Here is a 17,795-nt window from a genome sequence, read left to right as displayed (position 1 = left end):
GCTAAGGAGTCTGCTGGAGTTACAGGAGCACGAGGCAGGGGCCGGGGCTAAACCCGGGTGTCACCCCAATTCCCACACTCGTGAAAGCTGCCGGCCTGGAGCTCTGCGCATCCTGGCCGGGCTCACAGCCTGGGCCTTCTCCTCTTCTGTCAGAAGGGGATGTTTCAGTATGGAAGAAATAGCTCATGACAGCCTTCCTCAAAATTTAACCCAGGGCCAGTCGAGGGTGTGGCGGGGTGGGGGCGTGTGCCGGACAAAGCTGCCCAGGGCTCCCCTGGGTCAGGTTGACCGATTAGTCTTATGGAGCATGCACAAACCCAGGTTCCTCCTGCTGAGCGCAGCCCTCTCTCCATTTCCTGCTGGCATTTGTTCCCAGTGTTCCCAAAGCCCGTGGGAGCTCGGGATCCCCACTTTTCCTCCAGTGCCTACTGAGCATGCTCCGGCTTCGGTTTGCCTCAGGGCGTCCCGAGCATGCGCATGGGTGCAGGATCCATTTCTAGCTTCGGGCTCAGTTAGGAAATTTTACATTATCCAAGCTGAACCTTAGGGGCCAGAGACTAAGAAAGCTAAAGCAAGTTAAACGTCCAGCAGGTAAGGACACTCGCTGCCAAGCCTGGAAATGTGAGTTCGAGTCCTGGGACCCACATGGTGGGAGGGCGAACTTGTCCTCTGACAGACACACAGACGCACACACACACACACACACACACACACACACACGCACGCACGCACGCACGCACATAAATAATTGTAATTTTTTAAAAACTGAGAAGACCATATGATCCATCGCCGACTCTTCTCCCTGCGCAGGCGAGGAGCAGGATTCCCTGGACACATCCAATGAGGTCCGGTGTCTGGAGGTGGCTGAGCAGGCCGAGCTCCTCTTCACGGGCCTGGTTTCGGGGATTGTGCTGGTGTTCCCCCTGAAGTCCAGGCAAGACGTGCTGTGCATTCCCCCCGCCCGAGGCCCGCAAGGCTGTCAACTGCATGTCCCTGAGCAAGGGCGAGGACCGGCTGGCCATCGCCTACGACAACATTGTCCTGGTGCTGGACATCAGCCCCGGGGACCCGTGTCCCGCCATCGAAGGCCCCACATACACCTTTTACACCCAGCTGCCGGAGACCATAGCCAGTGTGGCCGTGCTCGCTGACTACCGCGTGCTCTACGGCATGACCGATGGGGGCCTCTTTCTGTACGACTGTGCACGGTCCAAAGTGTTCCCTCTGGAGGCCCACGGCAGCAGCGTGAGCTGTGTGGAGGTCAGCCACGGGGAGCAGCTGGCGGTGAGCGGGGCGGATGATGCTCTGCTCTGCCTCTGGGACCTGCAAGCTTGCAGGGGGATGTTCGAGATGAGCTACGAGGTGGGTGGCCTGGGTCACTGCCACCGGTGCTGTGCCGGCTCTCTCCTCCTCCCCCTGCGCCTCTCTCTGTCTCTCTGTCTCTCTCTCTGTGTCTCTGTCTCAGTCTCTGTCTCTCTCTCTGTCTTTCTCTCTCTGTCTGTCTCTCTGTCTCTGTCTCTCTCTGTGTCTCTGTCTGTCTGTCTCTCTTTCTCTGTCTCTGTCTCTGTCTGTCTGTCTCTCTCTCTGTCTCTCTCTGTCTCTTTCTCTCTGTGTCTGTCTGTCTGTCTGTCTCTCTCTCTGTCTGTCTCTCTCTCTCTGTGGTTTTAGGGGGCAGGGTCTCTCACTGGGGCTGGGGGCCCTCCCATTAGTCTGGGGTGGGCGGGCACTCTTATCTACAACTCCCCCAAGCTGAGAATGTAAGTGTGAGCTACTATGCCTGCTTTTTAAACATGGGAATGGGGGATCAATCACAGGTCCTCATTCTTGCCCAGCAGATGACTCAAATGGGGGGAAGGCAATCCTAACGAGATTGTCCCCTAGCCTCCAGATGCGTGACACCCACACCTGCAATGCCCCTGCATTCGCTGTCACCTGCACACACCCTCAATGCCCCATGCTTCAGTGCAATAGCCCTGAAGCTGTCACCTGCACACACCCCAGCCACTGTAGCCCTGAGGCTACCACCTCTGTGAAGACAGATCTTGCTCCTTGGAAAGTCCATTTCTCCTTCTCTCTGGGGTTTGCTCTGGTCTGCCCCCAGTGGGAGCCGGGATTGGGATTCTGAGCAGGTGAGGGCTTGTCTGGATGTCTCTGTTGAAAATGGTGTGGTGTGGTGTATTAGTTATTTTGTTACCAAATCCCTGAGTCCAAGCAACTGAAGGGGGTGGGGTGAGTAATTTGGGCTCCCAGTTTAGGGGCACAGCCTGAGACGGAGGGAAAGTGTGGTGCCAGACAGCTCTGAGGTGACAGGAGCGTGCAGCTGGGGACTCGTGTGGTGGTGGGACACGGTGCGGATGAACAGGATGTGGGCTGGACCATAAAGCCCCCAAACCGGAGCTAGAGTGACCCATGTGCTCCAGGGAGGACAAACCTGATAAAGGTTCTACAACTTTCCAAACACCAGCTGTGGAGCAAGGGTTAAAACACATGGCCCCAGGCAGGCGAGAGGGCTCAGCCGGTAAAGGTGCTCACAACCAAGCCTGTTGGCCTGAGCTCCGTTCCCACTAACATAGTCAGAACTGACCGCTGCAAGTTGTCCTCTGCCCTGCACACATTCCCCCACCCCCAACAAACAAGTACAAGTAAACAACAACAGATACCGTGTGAGCAGGGGGACATTTCTCATACGGTCTGTCTTCGCAGAGCTCCTACTGTAGAGGGGTGCGGTGTGCCTGCTTCTCCAAGGATGACAAGTACGTGTTTGCAGGCATGAAGGACCGCTCCATCATCGCCTGGAGTGCGCTGGATGGTGAGTCCTGTTCTAGGATGGGGCTGAGCTATGAAAAACCGTATTTTATGTATTGCCTGTATGTGTGTCTGTGTGCACATGTGTGTAGGGGTGCACCTGGACATGTGTGCACTCAACGTGAAGGGTGGAGGCTGAGCCCCCAGGGACCCACCCTGGCTGTCTCCACCATGCTAGGATGACAGGTCCATGCTTGTGCACCTGGCTTCTGCGTAGGTGCCAGGGATTCAAACTCAGATCGTTTTGTGTGTGTGTGTGTGTGTGTGTGTGTGTGTGTGTGTGAGGCCCTTCACCTACGTCCTAGTTTGCTTTTTCTGTTGCTGTATGAAATGTCCTGGCCAGAAGCAGCTGGGGAGGAAAGGGTGCATTTGGCTTACAGGCTGAGAGTCAGGAAAGGGACCCGGAGGCAGGAGCTGAAGCAGAGGCCGTGGAGGGCGCCGCTTACCAGCTTGCTCAAGCTTCCTCCTGTCTTTCTTTTTCTAAGATTTGTTTATTATGTACATGACATTCTGCCTCCATGCCAGATCTCATTACAGATGATTGTGAGCCACCATGTGGTTGCTGGGAATCGAACTCAGGACCTCTAGAAGAGCAGTCAGTGCTCTTAACCTCTGAGCCATCTCTGCAGCCCTCAACCTGCTTTCTTATACAGCCAGGACCACCTGCCCCGGGTGGCACCGCCCATAGTGAGCTGTCCCCCCTGGGCCTCCCCCCCCCTCCCCGCACCGTTCATTAATCGAGAATGCCACATGGGTCCTTGAGATGCAGGCATTTTCTCAGGTGACTGGAGCTGGTGCCAAGTTGACAAAAACTAACAAGCATGCCTGCTGAGCCCTCCACCTAGGACTGGGCTCTGACCTGGAGAGAAAAGTCGTCTTGCGTCTTAGCTTAGGAGGCATTTGCAGGACCCACGATGTCCCTGCTAGGCCCCCTGCACGTGGCCCGCAGACCCCTTTGGAGACAGCACAGGCTCCTTCCCCAGGCCTCCATGAGGGTGGGAAGTGCCCGGTGGATGTGCACCCCTATACTTGGGTGGCGATCATGCCCCGGATGATGGACTTTGGTGTCAATGATTAGGCCACACCACCTGGGCGGGGAGCCCCGGGGAGCCCCTGATTCTGCCTCCACAGCACTGGGATTGCCAGCACATACCATCACACTCAGGTTTTCCAAGTGTTCTAGGGATCAAACTCGTGTCCCTGTGTCTACAGACCAAGTACACTGCTGATGGCAATGTCCTTCCCGCTCTGTGCCCGAGTCTCGGCATGACCAGCCCTTTCCCCACCACAGGCACCCTGCTGGCCGTCCAGTTTGTCCACGCCGTGGTCAACCGAATCATCCCCACTGCCAATGGCTTCATGGCCCCCACGAGCCACGGCTACCTCATCCGAGAGCGCTTTCAGTGCCCATCAGCCAGAGCCTCCCAGCAAGACCCTCTCAAGAGCTTCAAGAAGGCGGTGTGGCTGGTGAAGGCCAGGCAGAGGGAAGGGCAGCCGGCTGTGGCGGAGGCCTCCCGGGACACGGGATCAGTGGCTGCGGAGGGAAAGGAGTCCAAGTCAAACAAGCACTCCCAGATCTGCCTGATACTCTGAATGCCTGTGGAGGCCGGGAATGCAGTGGCTTTGACTCACCCGGTTGAGGCAATCTGGCCGGATCTGCTGGTGCCCTGTGACCGGCCTCCCTCTAAATCTTCACCTGCTTCCCTCAGGTTAGCAGCAGCCTGCATCTCCCACCCCACTCCAAGAACCTGGATCAAAACCTTGGCTCTGCCTCTGCTGGGCTCATCCTTGAGCCAATCACTGGGAGGATCTGCAATCACTGTGGGGACCAAGAGTGACCCTGTCAGGGGAATGCCGTGTGGCAGAGTGACAGACCACGGGGATGTGGTGGGCACGCCTGTCCTGTCCTGGATGGCGCGAGCACCCAGCTGTGGCCCAAATCTGCATGGCAAAGTCAGCCTGTGCTAGGCTCTTTCATTTTCCACACGTGAAGCCAGAGGTCTGGACTGTCACAGGACACACACTCTAGCCTTTTCCAGTCTGATGATTGGTACACATGATCAGCCTGAGCCTGAAAATGATGTGTATAAAATCCATTCTGGCTGCTTGGTGGCGTAGCCTTCAACACTCAGGAGCTGGAGGCTGGTGGACGCCTCTGTGTTCAGGGCCAGCCTGGTCTACAGAGCGAATTCCAAGGCAGCCAGGAGAGAGGCACTATCAAAAAGAAGAAAAAAAGAAAACAAAAGAAATCCACATGGGGCTGGAGCTGGCACCTGCAGACCTAGTGTGAGGATGGAGCTTGGCCTAAGGACCGTGGTCATGCCAGATGTGCATTGCTGCCCACCTGCAGGCCCAGCCCCAGAATGTGGAGATGGCTGTTCTCGCTTCATTCTGCTGCTGCGGCAAAAACACTCTGAGCAAAAGCAACTTGGGGTGGTGGGGTGTTGAGGGTTCGTTTGGCTTCCACCTCCAGGTCACGTTCCACCACTGAGGGAAGCCAGGGAAAGAACTCAGTCCTAGTCACTGTTCTATTGCTGCCCCTAAAAAGCAGACTTAATTGGGGTGGCTTACGGTTTCAGAGGTTAGTCCATTGTCGTCATGGCGGGAGCATGGTGGCTGCATGGTAGGCATAGTGCTGGAGAAGGAGCTGAGATATGTATCGTGATCTGCAGACAGACAGGGACAGAGAGCCTGGGCTTGGCATGGACTTTTGAGACCTCAAAGCCTACCCCATGATACACCTCCTCCAACAAGGCCGCACCTACCCCTTGTAATCCTTTCAAACAGTTCTGCTCCCTAGTGGCCAAGCATTGTAATGTAATGTGCCTACCAAAACCATTCTCATTCAGTTCACCACAGGAACCAAGGAGGGCGCTGTTTCTTACCTTCCTCTGGACCATTAGCTAACTTTCTCAGACAGCCCCAGAGCCACCTGCCCAGGGAATGGGTTTCCTCCTACATCCATTAACAGTCAAGACAGTCCCCCATGGACAAGCCCATGGACCACCCTGATCTGAGTAGTTGGCTTGTCTGGTGACTCTAGACTGGGTAAAGCTAACTAGGTTACAGAGGATCCTGGGCATTCCCACTAGCTAAGCTAGACACATCTGTGAGCTCTGGGTTTGATTAAGACACCCTGCCTCAATGAATCAGGTGGAAGGGAACCAAGGATGATTCCTGACTCAACCTCAGGCCTCCACAAATACACATGCACACGCGTGTGCCCACACATACGCGCACGCGCGCGCGCACGCACACACACACACACACACACACACACAGTCTATGATGCCCAAATTGGCCTCACACTTGTGTGGAGCTAATGGCCCTGTTGAACCCTTGTCCTCCCCACCTGGACTGCTTGTTGGATCCCAGTCATGCCCACGCTCGACAGGACACACTAGCGTCTTGCTGCTTTGCTGCTAGGCCCGCTGCCTTGAAGAGCTCTCTCCACTGTGCCCACGGTCTTGTACCGAGCCTGGCTTGTGCCTGGAGCCCTGCTGCAGGTGGCCCTTAGCTGGTAGAGCTGGCCTGACACCGTGGGACCCTAGACTCAGTGACAGCAGCAGCGGAAGAGAACTAGCTAGGCAAGCACTCCACTGCAAGCCCCCAGCCCCTCCCTGGGTGATTCCAGGCAGGGGCTCTGCGGCTAAGTCACACTTCCAGCTGCAGAATGAGGCCTTTGAAGATATCACATTCAGTTATTTCCCCAATGAAGGTTCCAGAATGGAGTTCTGAAAATGTCAGTGTCAAATTTCATTTTAAAACAAACAAATAAACAATGGTCTGGAGAGACGCTCGGCACTTAAGCTTCATGCTGCTCTTGCAGAGGACCAGGTCTGATGCTTAGCACCCACACCAGGTGGCTCACAAAAGCCCCAGGGGAATCCAATGCCTTAGGCCTTTGCAGACACCTACACACACGGGCCTCCACAAATACACATGCACACGCGCGCGCACACACTTCAATAAGATTAATCTTTTAAAAACTTATGGGCCAATGAGCTGACGTGATGGATATGACACTCAACCCTGATGGCCTGAGTTCTGTCTCCGAGACCCTCAGGGTGGGAGGAGACACTCACCTCACAGAGTTTCTCAACGATGCCACACATTCACCGGGGCCATCACAACCCCACCCCATCAAGCACACACCTACACAATAATAATAATAAATTTAAAGAATGTATTTTAAGTTGTAGCTTAAAAATATATGCTCAGGTACATTGAGCAATAACTTTAGATTTTTTTTTTTGGGGGTTTTCAAGACAGGGTTTCTCTGTGTTGTTTTGGAGGCTGTCCTGGAACTCGCTCTGTAGACCAGGCTGGCCTCGAACTCACAGAGATCCGCCTGCCTCTGCCTCCCAAGTGCTGGGATTAAAGGCGTGCGCCACCAACGCCCGGCTTAACTTTAGATTTTTAATGTCTTTATTACCCTGTGCTAACTGTATATATTAATGGGGACCTGAGAGATATTTCAGCGTGAATGCAGCCCACGCTCATCAGACAGCCTCTCTATGTACCTTCACCTCTGTCCCAGGCCAGTCCTTACAGCCCCACGGCCTTTAAGGCCGGTGTATGAACCAGGGAGCGTGGCACCGTCCTTCTCTGCCCCACCTCATTGAGCATGTCCTTCAGTTCTGCCTATTTTGTTACAAATGAGTCTTTGCTCTTCTTCTCTATGGCTGAATGGTAGTCATTGAGTGTACCGCGCTCTTTTAGGAAGTCTCCCACCATCGCCATTTAACTGAAGGACCCTTAGCTTGAGGGACAGCCCTTCATGGGGAAAGACTACTTTTTTGCTTCTTTCTTTCTTTCTTTTTTTCTTCTTTCTTTATCTTCTTCTATATCTTCTTTTTTTTTCTTTGAGACAGGGTTTCTCTGTTTCTCTGTAGCTCCATAGACAGGTTGACCTCCAGCTCACGGAGATCCGCCTGCCTCTGCCTCCTGAGTGCTGGGATTAAAGGCTTTGCATGAATCGGTTTAACAAATACAGAAAGGATGAGTTCCTCATGACAGGGAAAGTTTTAATGTACAGTTTCTGGCCTAAAATTCCAGTATCTGGGGCATGACCTCACAGGCATTTAATCCCAGCACTTGGGAAGCAGAGGCAAGAGGATCTCTGTGAGTTCGAGGCCAGCCTGGACTATATAGCAAGACCCTGTCTCAAAAACAAAACACAATAAAATTCCTGTGTTCATCGCAACAGTCTGAGGGAGATTCAGTTACTGAGCAATGTGTTCCGGGTTGGTGGATGGCAGATACACAGGGTGGAAGCCTTTAGAGGTTTCTACTGCTGTGTGAATGTCAGAGCCTGACCCCTGGCTCCCACGGTGTGTGTGTGTGTGTGTGTGTGTATGGATCATGACCCCCCTCCCACGGTGGGGTGTGGATGGACTGTGACTCCCGGCTCCCACAGGTGTGTGTGTGTGAGAGAGAGAGAGATAGAGAGAGAGCCTGTGTGTACGGATTGTGACCCCGGGTCCCACGGTGGGGTGTGGCTGGACCGTGACCCCTGCTGTGGATGGAAACGTCCGGCACAGACAACTTTCCTCCCTAAGCCCTGCTGCAGGCAGCCGGCTCTGCCCGCATTATTTAGTTGCTGTGGACAAACATGGGACATAGCAGTTTAAGGCGAGGAAGGGTTTCTCTGGGCTCAGGGTTTGCTGTTCCTGTCCATTGTGGCGGAAGCAGGGGCTTTTGTCCGTGGCTCACGTTGGGGCAGATACTTCATTGACGTGGTACCACCCCTGTTCAGGGTGGGCCTTCCCTCCTCAGCTAAGGCTATCTGGAAATGCCCTCAGACTCTCAGGCAAATTGGCATCGAAGATGACCCATGGCTACTCCCCCTTACCAACTCCCTGTTACCACCTCATGCCACACCAGCCCGCCCAGTCCTTAGGGCCATGGCCATCACATAATGTAGGGTGCATTTGATCTATCTCTGAAGATGCTCACAACAATTGCATTTATCTTACTGGGGAGGGACGTACACACTGCCATGATGCCCATGTGTGACAGACCCAGGCCCCAGGCAATCTCTGATCCACAGCCCTATATAATCCCAGAACAGCTGGGCTCTGAGCCCAGAACTAGTGAAAAAACACACCCTGGATTTGGGACCCGAACCAGCTAAAGAAACACTTTATCCTGGAACCCAGAACCAGGGGAAACACCCTAACTCCAAAACCAGAGCCAAAAGAACACACTTTGATCCTAGAATCAGAACCTGTAAAAGAAATTTGCCCTGGTCCTAAAATTGGAGCCTAAAAGCTAAAAAGAACCATAGGAAGAAACACAGTTTGGCCCTGAAATCAGAGCCACCTCTGCCCCTGACATAAAACCAGCCAATTCCTGAGCAGGAAAAACCAACCAATGCCCGAGCAGTTAAGTAGCAACCTCTAACCTAGGAGCATGACCGTTCCAGTCAGGGAAATAGTGGAGTAGCAACCGCTAGTCTAGAGGCAGACTCCCCATCGACTTTAAGCCTAGGGAAGCAGTAACCCCTATCCTAGAGGGGCAGCCAATCCCAAGTCTGCGGGCTTGAAATCCCCAAGCGTACTCGCCTTCTCCTCTATAAAAATCCTCTGCTTCAGATGGACGGAGGGACCCGAGTTAACTCATATTGTAACGGAGTCAGTCTTGTGGACGTAACATGTGGATCTCAGAGGACAACTTGTAAGACTTGGTTTTTCTTTTCCCAGCATATGGATGTTGCTATCAAACTCAGGTGGTCAGGTGCACTGAGCCCTCTTGCCAGCCCCTCAAAGTCTAAACAATTCTAACATTGGGTAGAAATCTAAGTACTGTTCAGAAGCCTGTACTGAGGCATCCCCTTAACTGTGAACTTCTGTAAAATAATACCAAGGAAGGATGGGTGTCGGTGGCGCAAGAACATCAGTAAAAAATGAACTCCCAGGGTTCCGCTGCAATATAGGTTTCACCTCCACAGCTCCCCACCATGGCCCCTCCATGACCTTCTTTTAGGAATCTGGCCTGAACTATATATTGCCTGGCCTTCTGGAACCTTGGTGGAAGCCCCCACGGCCAGTTCAGTCTTGGATCCCGTAAAACCAGTCAAATGTCTGTAGAAACCGTATTTTGTGTGTAAGGATTCAGGCATTATGCTGATCTGCCCTGTCACCTGTCAGGATACACTCAGGCAGTGCCCTGGTCAGCCCAGGGGTCCATAATTGGGAAGTCTGCACGCAGGTGCAAAGGACCCCTTTAAAAGACAGCCCCCCCCCACTTATGCTCTCTCGCTCTTTTTTCCCTCTCTCTTTCCCTCTTTTCCCCTGGGGCAAACAGGGCTTTTCCCTCTTCTCTTCTGCCCTCTCTCTGTCTCTCTGTCTCGCTACCTCTTTTCTCCCCTCCTTCCCCCCATTGCTTTTCCTTTCTAATAAAACTTCTCACTTTAGCTCTGTCTGCCTGGCGTGTTGGTCCCTCCGACTAGGTCACCCTTGCCTGCCCTGCCGTGGAATCCACCAGGGTTCACCTCGCACCTTATCATAACAAGGTGGATGCTGCTGAGGGTGGTCACAGTGGCAGCTGCCTGTGCCCCTGAGGCTCACCCTGGAAAAGCACTGTCCTGGGTGCCCATTTGGAGCAGGGAAGCCTGTGCTGCTCCTTCGGAGTGAATCCACATTGTTGTAAGCAGGTCTTTCTCCCAGACCCTTGGCCCTGTGGACCCAGGGTGGAAGCGAGACCTCTTGAGAACGCTGATGCTAATGACTCCAGCAGACTCCAGGCTGGCCTGAAAGCTTGCTGCTGCAGCTTCTGGAGCAGCAGTGGTCTGGGCTTCTCCAAGGCTGGCTGGCCTCACGTCCCCAGGCAGGTGAAGCTTATTTCTCACGAGTCTCCCGCCCTCACCGCCACCCGGCAGAAAGGGTCTATTTTAGCTCCCGATCTGGGCAGCGGCTCACATTTGAGCAGATGGGTAGACAAATGTATAGCTTTGTTTGTCAGCCTCTGTATTCAAGCTAGGCTCCTGGAAACAGGCCTCACACACACACAAAAGAGTGTATCCTAGGCAACCCACAGCCAGTCAGGTCCACAGCAAGGCTTAACTACCATGTTCACATTTTTTTAAGATACATTTTCTATTTGTTTGGGTTTTGTTTTGAGACGAGTCTATGTAGCCCTGGCTGTCCTGGAACTCACCAGTCAGAGATCCCCCACCTCTATCTCCAGAGTGCTGGGTCCAAAGGCCACCACACCCAGCCACTCAAGAGGCTGAGGCACTCAAGAGGATTGACTTTGAGGCCGTCCTGGACTACACAGTGAGTTTCAGGGGCACCTGACTACAGTAGGTGAGAAGAAGAAATCTTCTTTCTGGGTGTTACCAGCCTGTGCTTGAGGGCGGAGAAAGTCTTTACCCACCTTACACTCTCATATACCAATGTGACCTCATCACATCACGGGACACAGCCCATGTTTGAAACGACATTCTCAGACAACAGAACAAACTGGTCCCAACAGGAGGGTGTTATTTCCTCTCTAGCTCATAGCTTTATTAACATAATGAATTTATGTTACATTCTATTTTAAGATGCGTCTGGGGGGTGGCTGGAGAGATGGCTCAGAGGTCAAGAGCACTGACTGCTCTTCCAGAGGTTCTGAGTTCAATTCCCAGCAACCACATGGTGGCTCACAACCACCTGTAACGAAATCTGGTGTCCTCTTCTGGCCTGCAGACAGATGTGGAGGTAGGATGTTGTATTCATAATAAGTAAATAAATCTTTAAAAAAAAAGATGTGTCTGGGGTTGGAGGGTGCTGTGGATGGAACCTCTGTCTTCCATATGCTAGGCAGGGGCTCGCCCCAGCCCCTCCCTGAGGAATTCTAGGCAAGCCTCAGCCAAGCAGAGGTATCTGAATCCTTACCCCATCATTTCCTTTATGAACCTAGCACAAACGCACTGTGAGGAAGTACATGTACCATTATGGCTTCGTCTGAAATGTACCCCAGAGACCTATGTGTAAAGCCTCCACCAGGGTGTGGGGGCACTCTGCTAACACCAGCCCCAGAAAGCTGACGCCAGAGGACTGCTATTATCTGAGGCCATCCTGTGCCTCAGACATTTGGAATTTTTGTCTCGGTAAACCAAAATCCCAAAGGAAGGAGAGTTGTTTCTCCAGGATGCTCCACCAGGAGGAAACAGAGCCTTCGAGAGGTCAGGCCTCTTGGGAGGGCGTTAGGTGACTGGGACATGTCTTTGGAGGGCTTTGAAGGACACTGGGCCTGTTTCTGGGTCACCATCAGGTGGGCAGCTGGCTCCATCTTTTGCTGCCTGCCATGGACCCAAAAGCAAGGGATCAAGTGGGTTGGTGCATGCCTTAAATCCCACAGGTAGATCTCTGAATTTGAGGCCAGCCTGGTCCATATAGTGACTAAGGAAAACATGGAGGTGAGCATCCCCCCCCAAAAAAAAACAACAGTAAAACTTGGGAGTCAAATGAATCGTCCGGGTCATCAAGACGGCTCAGTGGATAAAGGTGCTTGACCCTCAGAACTGGCATGGTGAGAGGAGAACTGACCCACACACACAATAAATAAATAAAAAATAAGCATTCTTACATGTATCCTATTTTTGGATTGTATATCTTGGATGTATTTTCACAGGCTCAGAAAGCTGAACCGTACACAACGGATTTTTCCTGAAGGTACAAGGACACCCCCTAAACAGTGAGCCATTTCAGAGCGACTCAGGTGAGCCATGCAAGACAGTCACCTCAGGTACAAGACTTAAGGGGCACGGAAAACCAACACAATGATCAAAACCAATAAACTTTTATTTTACATATATACATACACACATACATATGTATACACATTCCTTTGTTTTGTTTTCCTAAGAATTTGGGTTTTTTGTTGTTGTTGCTGTTGTTTTTGTGTTGTGTTTTTTGAGACTGGATCTCTCTGTGTAACCCTGACTGGTCTAGAACTTACTTTGTAGACTAGGGTGGTCTTGAACTTACAGAGATTCGTCTGCCTCTGCCTCCTGAGTACTGGGATTAAAGGTGTGTGTCATCACACCTGGCTCTAACGTTTTTATTTTTGTTATGTTTTTAAGTGGTGTGTGTGTGCCTGTGTGTGGTTTGCACACTTGGAGCTGGAGTTATAGGCAGTTATGAGCTGCACAATGTGGGTGTTAGGAACTGGATTTATGTCCTCGCTAAGAGCAGCAAGCATTCTTTTTTTTAAACTTTATTTTTTATGTGTATAGGGTTTTCTGCCTGCATGTATATCCGTGAACCCATGGAGGGCAGAAGATGGCATCAGATCTCTAGGACTAAAGTTACAGTCAGCTGTGAGCTGCCGTGTGGGTGCTGGGAATTGAACCTGGGTCCTCTGGAAGAGCAACCGGTGCTCTTAACTGCTGAGCCATCTCTGCAGCCCGTTGTTGTTGCTAAAGAGTCAATGGTTTTGATTGGGAGCACCTGATTGCAAGTGCTCGGGGGGGGGGGGAGGCAGAGAAGGGTGCTTGGCCCCTGGACTGGAGTTGCCGGTGTTTGTGAGCTGCTCGATGGGGTGCTGAGAACCGAATATGGGTCCTCTACAGCAGCATGGACTCTTAACTGCCAAGCTGTGTTCTTTTGGGGGGGGGGTCTCATGTATCCCAGGCTGGTCTGGAAGCTTCTATGTAGTCAAATAGGACCTTATTCCTGATCCTCTCCATCTTCCTCCGAGTGATAGAACAAGCTGTGGACTGCCACACCTGGATATTTACACAGATGCTTTAAAATTTTTTTGTAACTTTTATGTTTGTGCCCGCATACATGTATGTATTTGCATGTGCTGGTCAAAGGCCGCCTTGAGGCTGGGTCTTTCTGTTTGTTTTTTGTTTTGTTTTTTTTTTTGAGATGTGTAGCCCTGGCTGTCCTGGAACTTACTCGGTAGACCAGGCTGGTCTCAAACTCACAGAGATCCGCCTGCCTCTGCCTCCTGAGTGCTGGGATTAAAGGTGTGCGCCACCACTGCCCGGCAAGACGGGGTCTTTCATTGACTGTTTCAGGAGCCAGGCCGGCCTGTGAGCTCCCAGGTTCCCTGTCTCCACTCTCATCTCCCTCAGAAGTGCTGCAACAACTTCCTGCTGTTGTAATCTGGCTTTATGTGGATATGTGGGATTAGAACTCAGGTCCGAAAACTTTTGTGGTAGTTGATCTACCCACTGAGTCACCTTCCTGACCCCAAACAAAGATTTAAAATGGTCTGTACATTGTGCTAAGGGCATGTGTGGGTGTGTGGCTGAGGGTACTGGTTTAAGTAAGAACAGCCTCACAGGCTCATGTACGGAATGCTTTGTTACTAGGAAGTAGAACCGTTTGGAAGGATTGCAAGGACTGGGAGGTGTGGCCTTGCTGGAGGGAGTGGGCTCCGAGGTTTCAAAAGCGCATGCCAGGCCGTGTCTCTCTGCCTCTGGGTCACGATGCTCCCTTCAGTTACTTCTGTAGCACCTGGCACCGTGCTCCCGCTGAAACCACAAGCAAGCCCCCAATTAGATGCTTTCTTTTCTAAGAGTTGTCTCCGTTGGCTGTGGTGTCTCATCACAGCAATGGAACAGTGACTACGATGACCCTGGGTCCCTGCCATAGCATGCAGGTCAAGTCAGGGGACAATTTGCAGGACCCACTGTGTCCCACGGGAAGATTGCTCTGCTGTCATCCTGCCTGGCAGCAAGTACCTGTGCCCACTGAGCCATCTCAATGGCTCAAGCTGTAATTTTTTATAATAGATTTTCATTGTTATGTTGAGACAGGTTATTATGTAGCCCAGGCTGACCTGAAAGTCATGGTGATTCTCCTGCCTCTTAGGTGCCTGGCCTAGATTTTTCCTTCAGTCACATTGAGAGGAGCCCCCCTCCATCTTTAGGCTCCACACCCTCCACCCCTCACAGCCAGCCTGTCTCCTGGCAGAGCTGGGTTTGCGATTGATAAACAAGTCCTCTGACTCAGCAGTTCTCACAGCAGCGGGCACCCTGGGAGGGCGCTTTCTGGGACAAGGACTTAGGGGCTGAGGTGGTTCTTTGTTGCTCGGTAACAAATTGTTGCAAGATGTGTCCAACACCAGCACATTTTTATCTGGTTGCTTCTGAGGATCAGCAATTCTGCTCAGTGTCACGGGGGCCTTTGTTCAGTATCTCACAGGATGCCAACTCCCCTGGGTTCTTAGCTCAAGGCCAGACCTCGGTTCCCAGGGACCTGCTTGTCTCTGGGAGCAAAAGCCAGCAGGGTTGATTTTCTCTGTTCTGCCTCCGACCTACAGGCTAGCCCTTTCTGTCAGGGAGCGGAGGCCAGGCCTAGCCAGTGCACTCTCCTTCCTCTCGCTGGTAGCTTGGAGACATGTCTCTGTAGCCCAGGCTGTACCGGATGACCGGTGGACATCACCATGTCCAGCTTAACTTCAGTCTCGGGCCTGTTGGTCCCGTGTGCACGGGCTCACAGGCATACATGTGCGCATCCACCTGGAGGCTGACCTACGTATTGAATTAGAGTCAATATTCATAGGCTGCTATGATGAAGCATCCTGACTGGAAGCAGCTTGAGAGGGAAGGGGCTCACCCCAGCTCACAGTTCCACAACACAGTCCCTCGCCGAGGGACATCAGGACGAGAATTTAAGGCAGGAACCTGGGGGCAGGAGCTGATGCAGAGGCCATGGAGGGTGCTGCTTACTGGTTTGCTCCCCATGGCTTGTTCAGCTGCTTCCTTAGACACCCCAGGACCAGCAGCCCAGGATTGGCACTGCCCTCAGTGGACTGGAGCCTCCCATTTCAATCCTGAAAATGTCCCCAGAGACTTGCTCACCGGTCAGTCTGATGGAAGCATTTTCTCAATTGCGTTTCTCTAATGACTCAGCTTGTTTTGAGTTGACACAAAACTATCCAGCACTCACTTAGCCTGCAGCTGGCCAATTCAACCATTTTTGCTGGCCAGCTTGCCCTAGGGATCCTGTCTCTGCCTCCCAATTGCTGGAGGACAGGTGGCCACCATGCCTGTTTGAAACAAACTCTTCTGGAGTCTTTTTTTTTGACAGGGTTTCTCTGTGTAGCAGGCTGCCTGGAACTCGCTGTGTAGACCAGGCTAGCCTTGACCTCACAGAGATCCACCTGCCTCTGCCTCCCAAATGCTGGGGTTAAAGACGTGCGCCGCACAGCTGGCTCTTTTGGAGTCTTAAGCATGAGCATGAATCTTCATCACCGTTGACATGCACAGTGAATGCTGGGGTTTGGACACGGCTGGGGTGGGGACTGGCAGGAGGCAGCAGCTAGGAGGTGAGCGCTAATGAGTCAGGTGGGTGAGTGTGGGGCTCAGAGGCCGGCTCTCTGTTTACCTTAGTGTGTGTGTGTGTGTGTGTGTGTGCGCGCGCGCATGCGTGCAGCAGCTGCCAGCACGCGTATGGGGGCCAGAGGGCTACATCAGGTAGTTTCCTCCATTGATTCCCACCCCCCTTTTTAAAAGTTCTTTATTTTATGAGCATGAGTGTTTGATGCACGTGTGCCTGTGCACCGCTGGTGCCAGTGGAGGTCAATGAAGGTGTCGTAGTCCCTGGAACTGGGTTTGCAAGCAGCTGTGACCACTGTGTGGCCTCTGCGGGAGCAACAAGTGCTCTTAACTGCGAGGCTGTCCACCTCACTTCCTGTTTTTGAGACAGGGTCTACGCCTGGCACGGAGGTTACCAATTCAGTGAGGTGGCTGGGATTAGCAATTCAGTGAGGTGGCTGGGACCCCCCTCCCAAGTGCTGGGCTCCCAGGCATGCATTATCATGCCTGGCTACAGATATACTTATGAAAGGGGACATTTCTATAAGAAAGTATAGGAAGAATTATATATCTGGATAACTTTACCCACAAGTAAATGCAGTGTTTTTTTCTTGTTGTATATTTTAAAATCAGTGGCTGGGATGGACCTTAAAACAACTCTACATTCATTGACTTGTCTTGCCAACAGCCCAGGAAAGCTCTAATTGAAAGGAAGGATGGGAATCTGGAGCTGAGTGGTGGTGCACCTGACTTCCAAGTCTCGGGAGGTGAAGGCAGGACACTCAGGGGCTGGGAGCTGGACAGTGACCTGTGCCACCTAGTGAGGCCTCTGGAGAGCACTTGGCAAACTGTGCAAGGCCCTGGGCCCCGGTCCCTGCGCCACAAAAATAAAGTCTAAAGTATGTTTGGAAGCAGCATGGTCCAAGCTCCAGCCCAGCCATGAATGGGATCAAGAAAATGAGACTGGAGAGGTGATTTAGTGGGGAAGGCTTGCTGCGGGCAAGCAGGGGGAGCCACACTGGCCGGCCCTGACCCCAGCCCTGTCCAGTGGAAACCCTGAACTCCAGAGTTAGTGAGCGATCCGGTCTCAAAATGTAAGGTGGTGGGTGAAAGACACCACCTCTGGCCTCTGGACACACACGCAGGAGTGAGCTTATCTACACACACACTCACACGCGCGCACACGCGCACACACACCACGCACACACACCACACACGCATACACACGTACGTACACACGCACACACTCAGTGTAAAAAGTCAGCCCACGTGGCTCTAGAATGGCTGCTGCTCCCCCATAGCACACTGCCTCACCAACTCCACATTAGAGTCCAGAACTTTCCCGAAAGAACGAGATCCTTACAAATATCTCTCCAGATCGTGCGTTAACAGATATGTAGACTTGTTTCCGTTGTCACTGTCTCTCTTTTTGAGATATTGTCAACACCTAATTGTCAATGTCTTTTAAGAAATGTTCTTAACTATGTACCCCAGTCCGGGTTGGAACTCAGTGATCCTGCTGCCTCAGCCTTCCTGATACTGAGATGACAGGCGAGCCTGAACACCAAAATGTGAATTTTATAAAATTAATGCTTTTTGAAATGTTTTCTAGGGGGCTGGAGAGATGACTCAGTGGTTAAGAGCACTGGCGGCTCACAACTGTCTGTAATTCTAGTTCCAATGCACATAAAATAAAGTTAAATAAATTATTTTAAAAAATATTTTCTAA

General features: G+C 52.2%; 1 protein-coding gene and 1 long non-coding RNA gene across 3 annotated transcripts in view; both read left to right on the top strand.

The window, feature by feature from the left end:
- Positions 1–8,016, top strand: part of Nwd1 (NACHT and WD repeat domain containing 1) — a 68,699-nt gene extending 60,683 nt beyond the window's left edge. Inside the window, 4 exon segments of the mRNA XM_040742155.1 lie at positions 811–953; positions 955–1,362; positions 2,704–2,809; positions 4,097–8,016. Coding sequence (XP_040598089.1) covers positions 811–953; positions 955–1,362; positions 2,704–2,809; positions 4,097–4,398 — 959 coding nt within the window. The 3' untranslated portion in view covers positions 4,399–8,016.
- A 2,811-nt stretch (positions 8,017–10,827) lies between these two features.
- Positions 10,828–17,746, top strand: LOC121139127. Of its 2 annotated transcripts, XR_005875985.1 has the most exons (3): positions 10,828–11,084; positions 12,427–12,513; positions 16,755–17,746. It is a non-coding gene; the product is annotated as an uncharacterized LOC121139127 (long non-coding RNA). The 2 variants fall into 2 exon arrangements; XR_005875984.1 differs by lacking the exon at positions 16,755–17,746 and having other exon boundaries at positions 12,427–12,619.
- The last annotated feature ends 49 nt before the right edge of the window (positions 17,747–17,795 follow it).

Source organism: Mesocricetus auratus, unplaced genomic scaffold (genome assembly GCF_017639785.1).
Source record: "Mesocricetus auratus isolate SY011 unplaced genomic scaffold, BCM_Maur_2.0 Super-Scaffold_6731, whole genome shotgun sequence".
NCBI classification, from domain to species: domain Eukaryota; kingdom Metazoa; phylum Chordata; class Mammalia; order Rodentia; family Cricetidae; genus Mesocricetus; species Mesocricetus auratus.
This window is presented reverse-complemented; position numbering and strand designations above follow the sequence as displayed.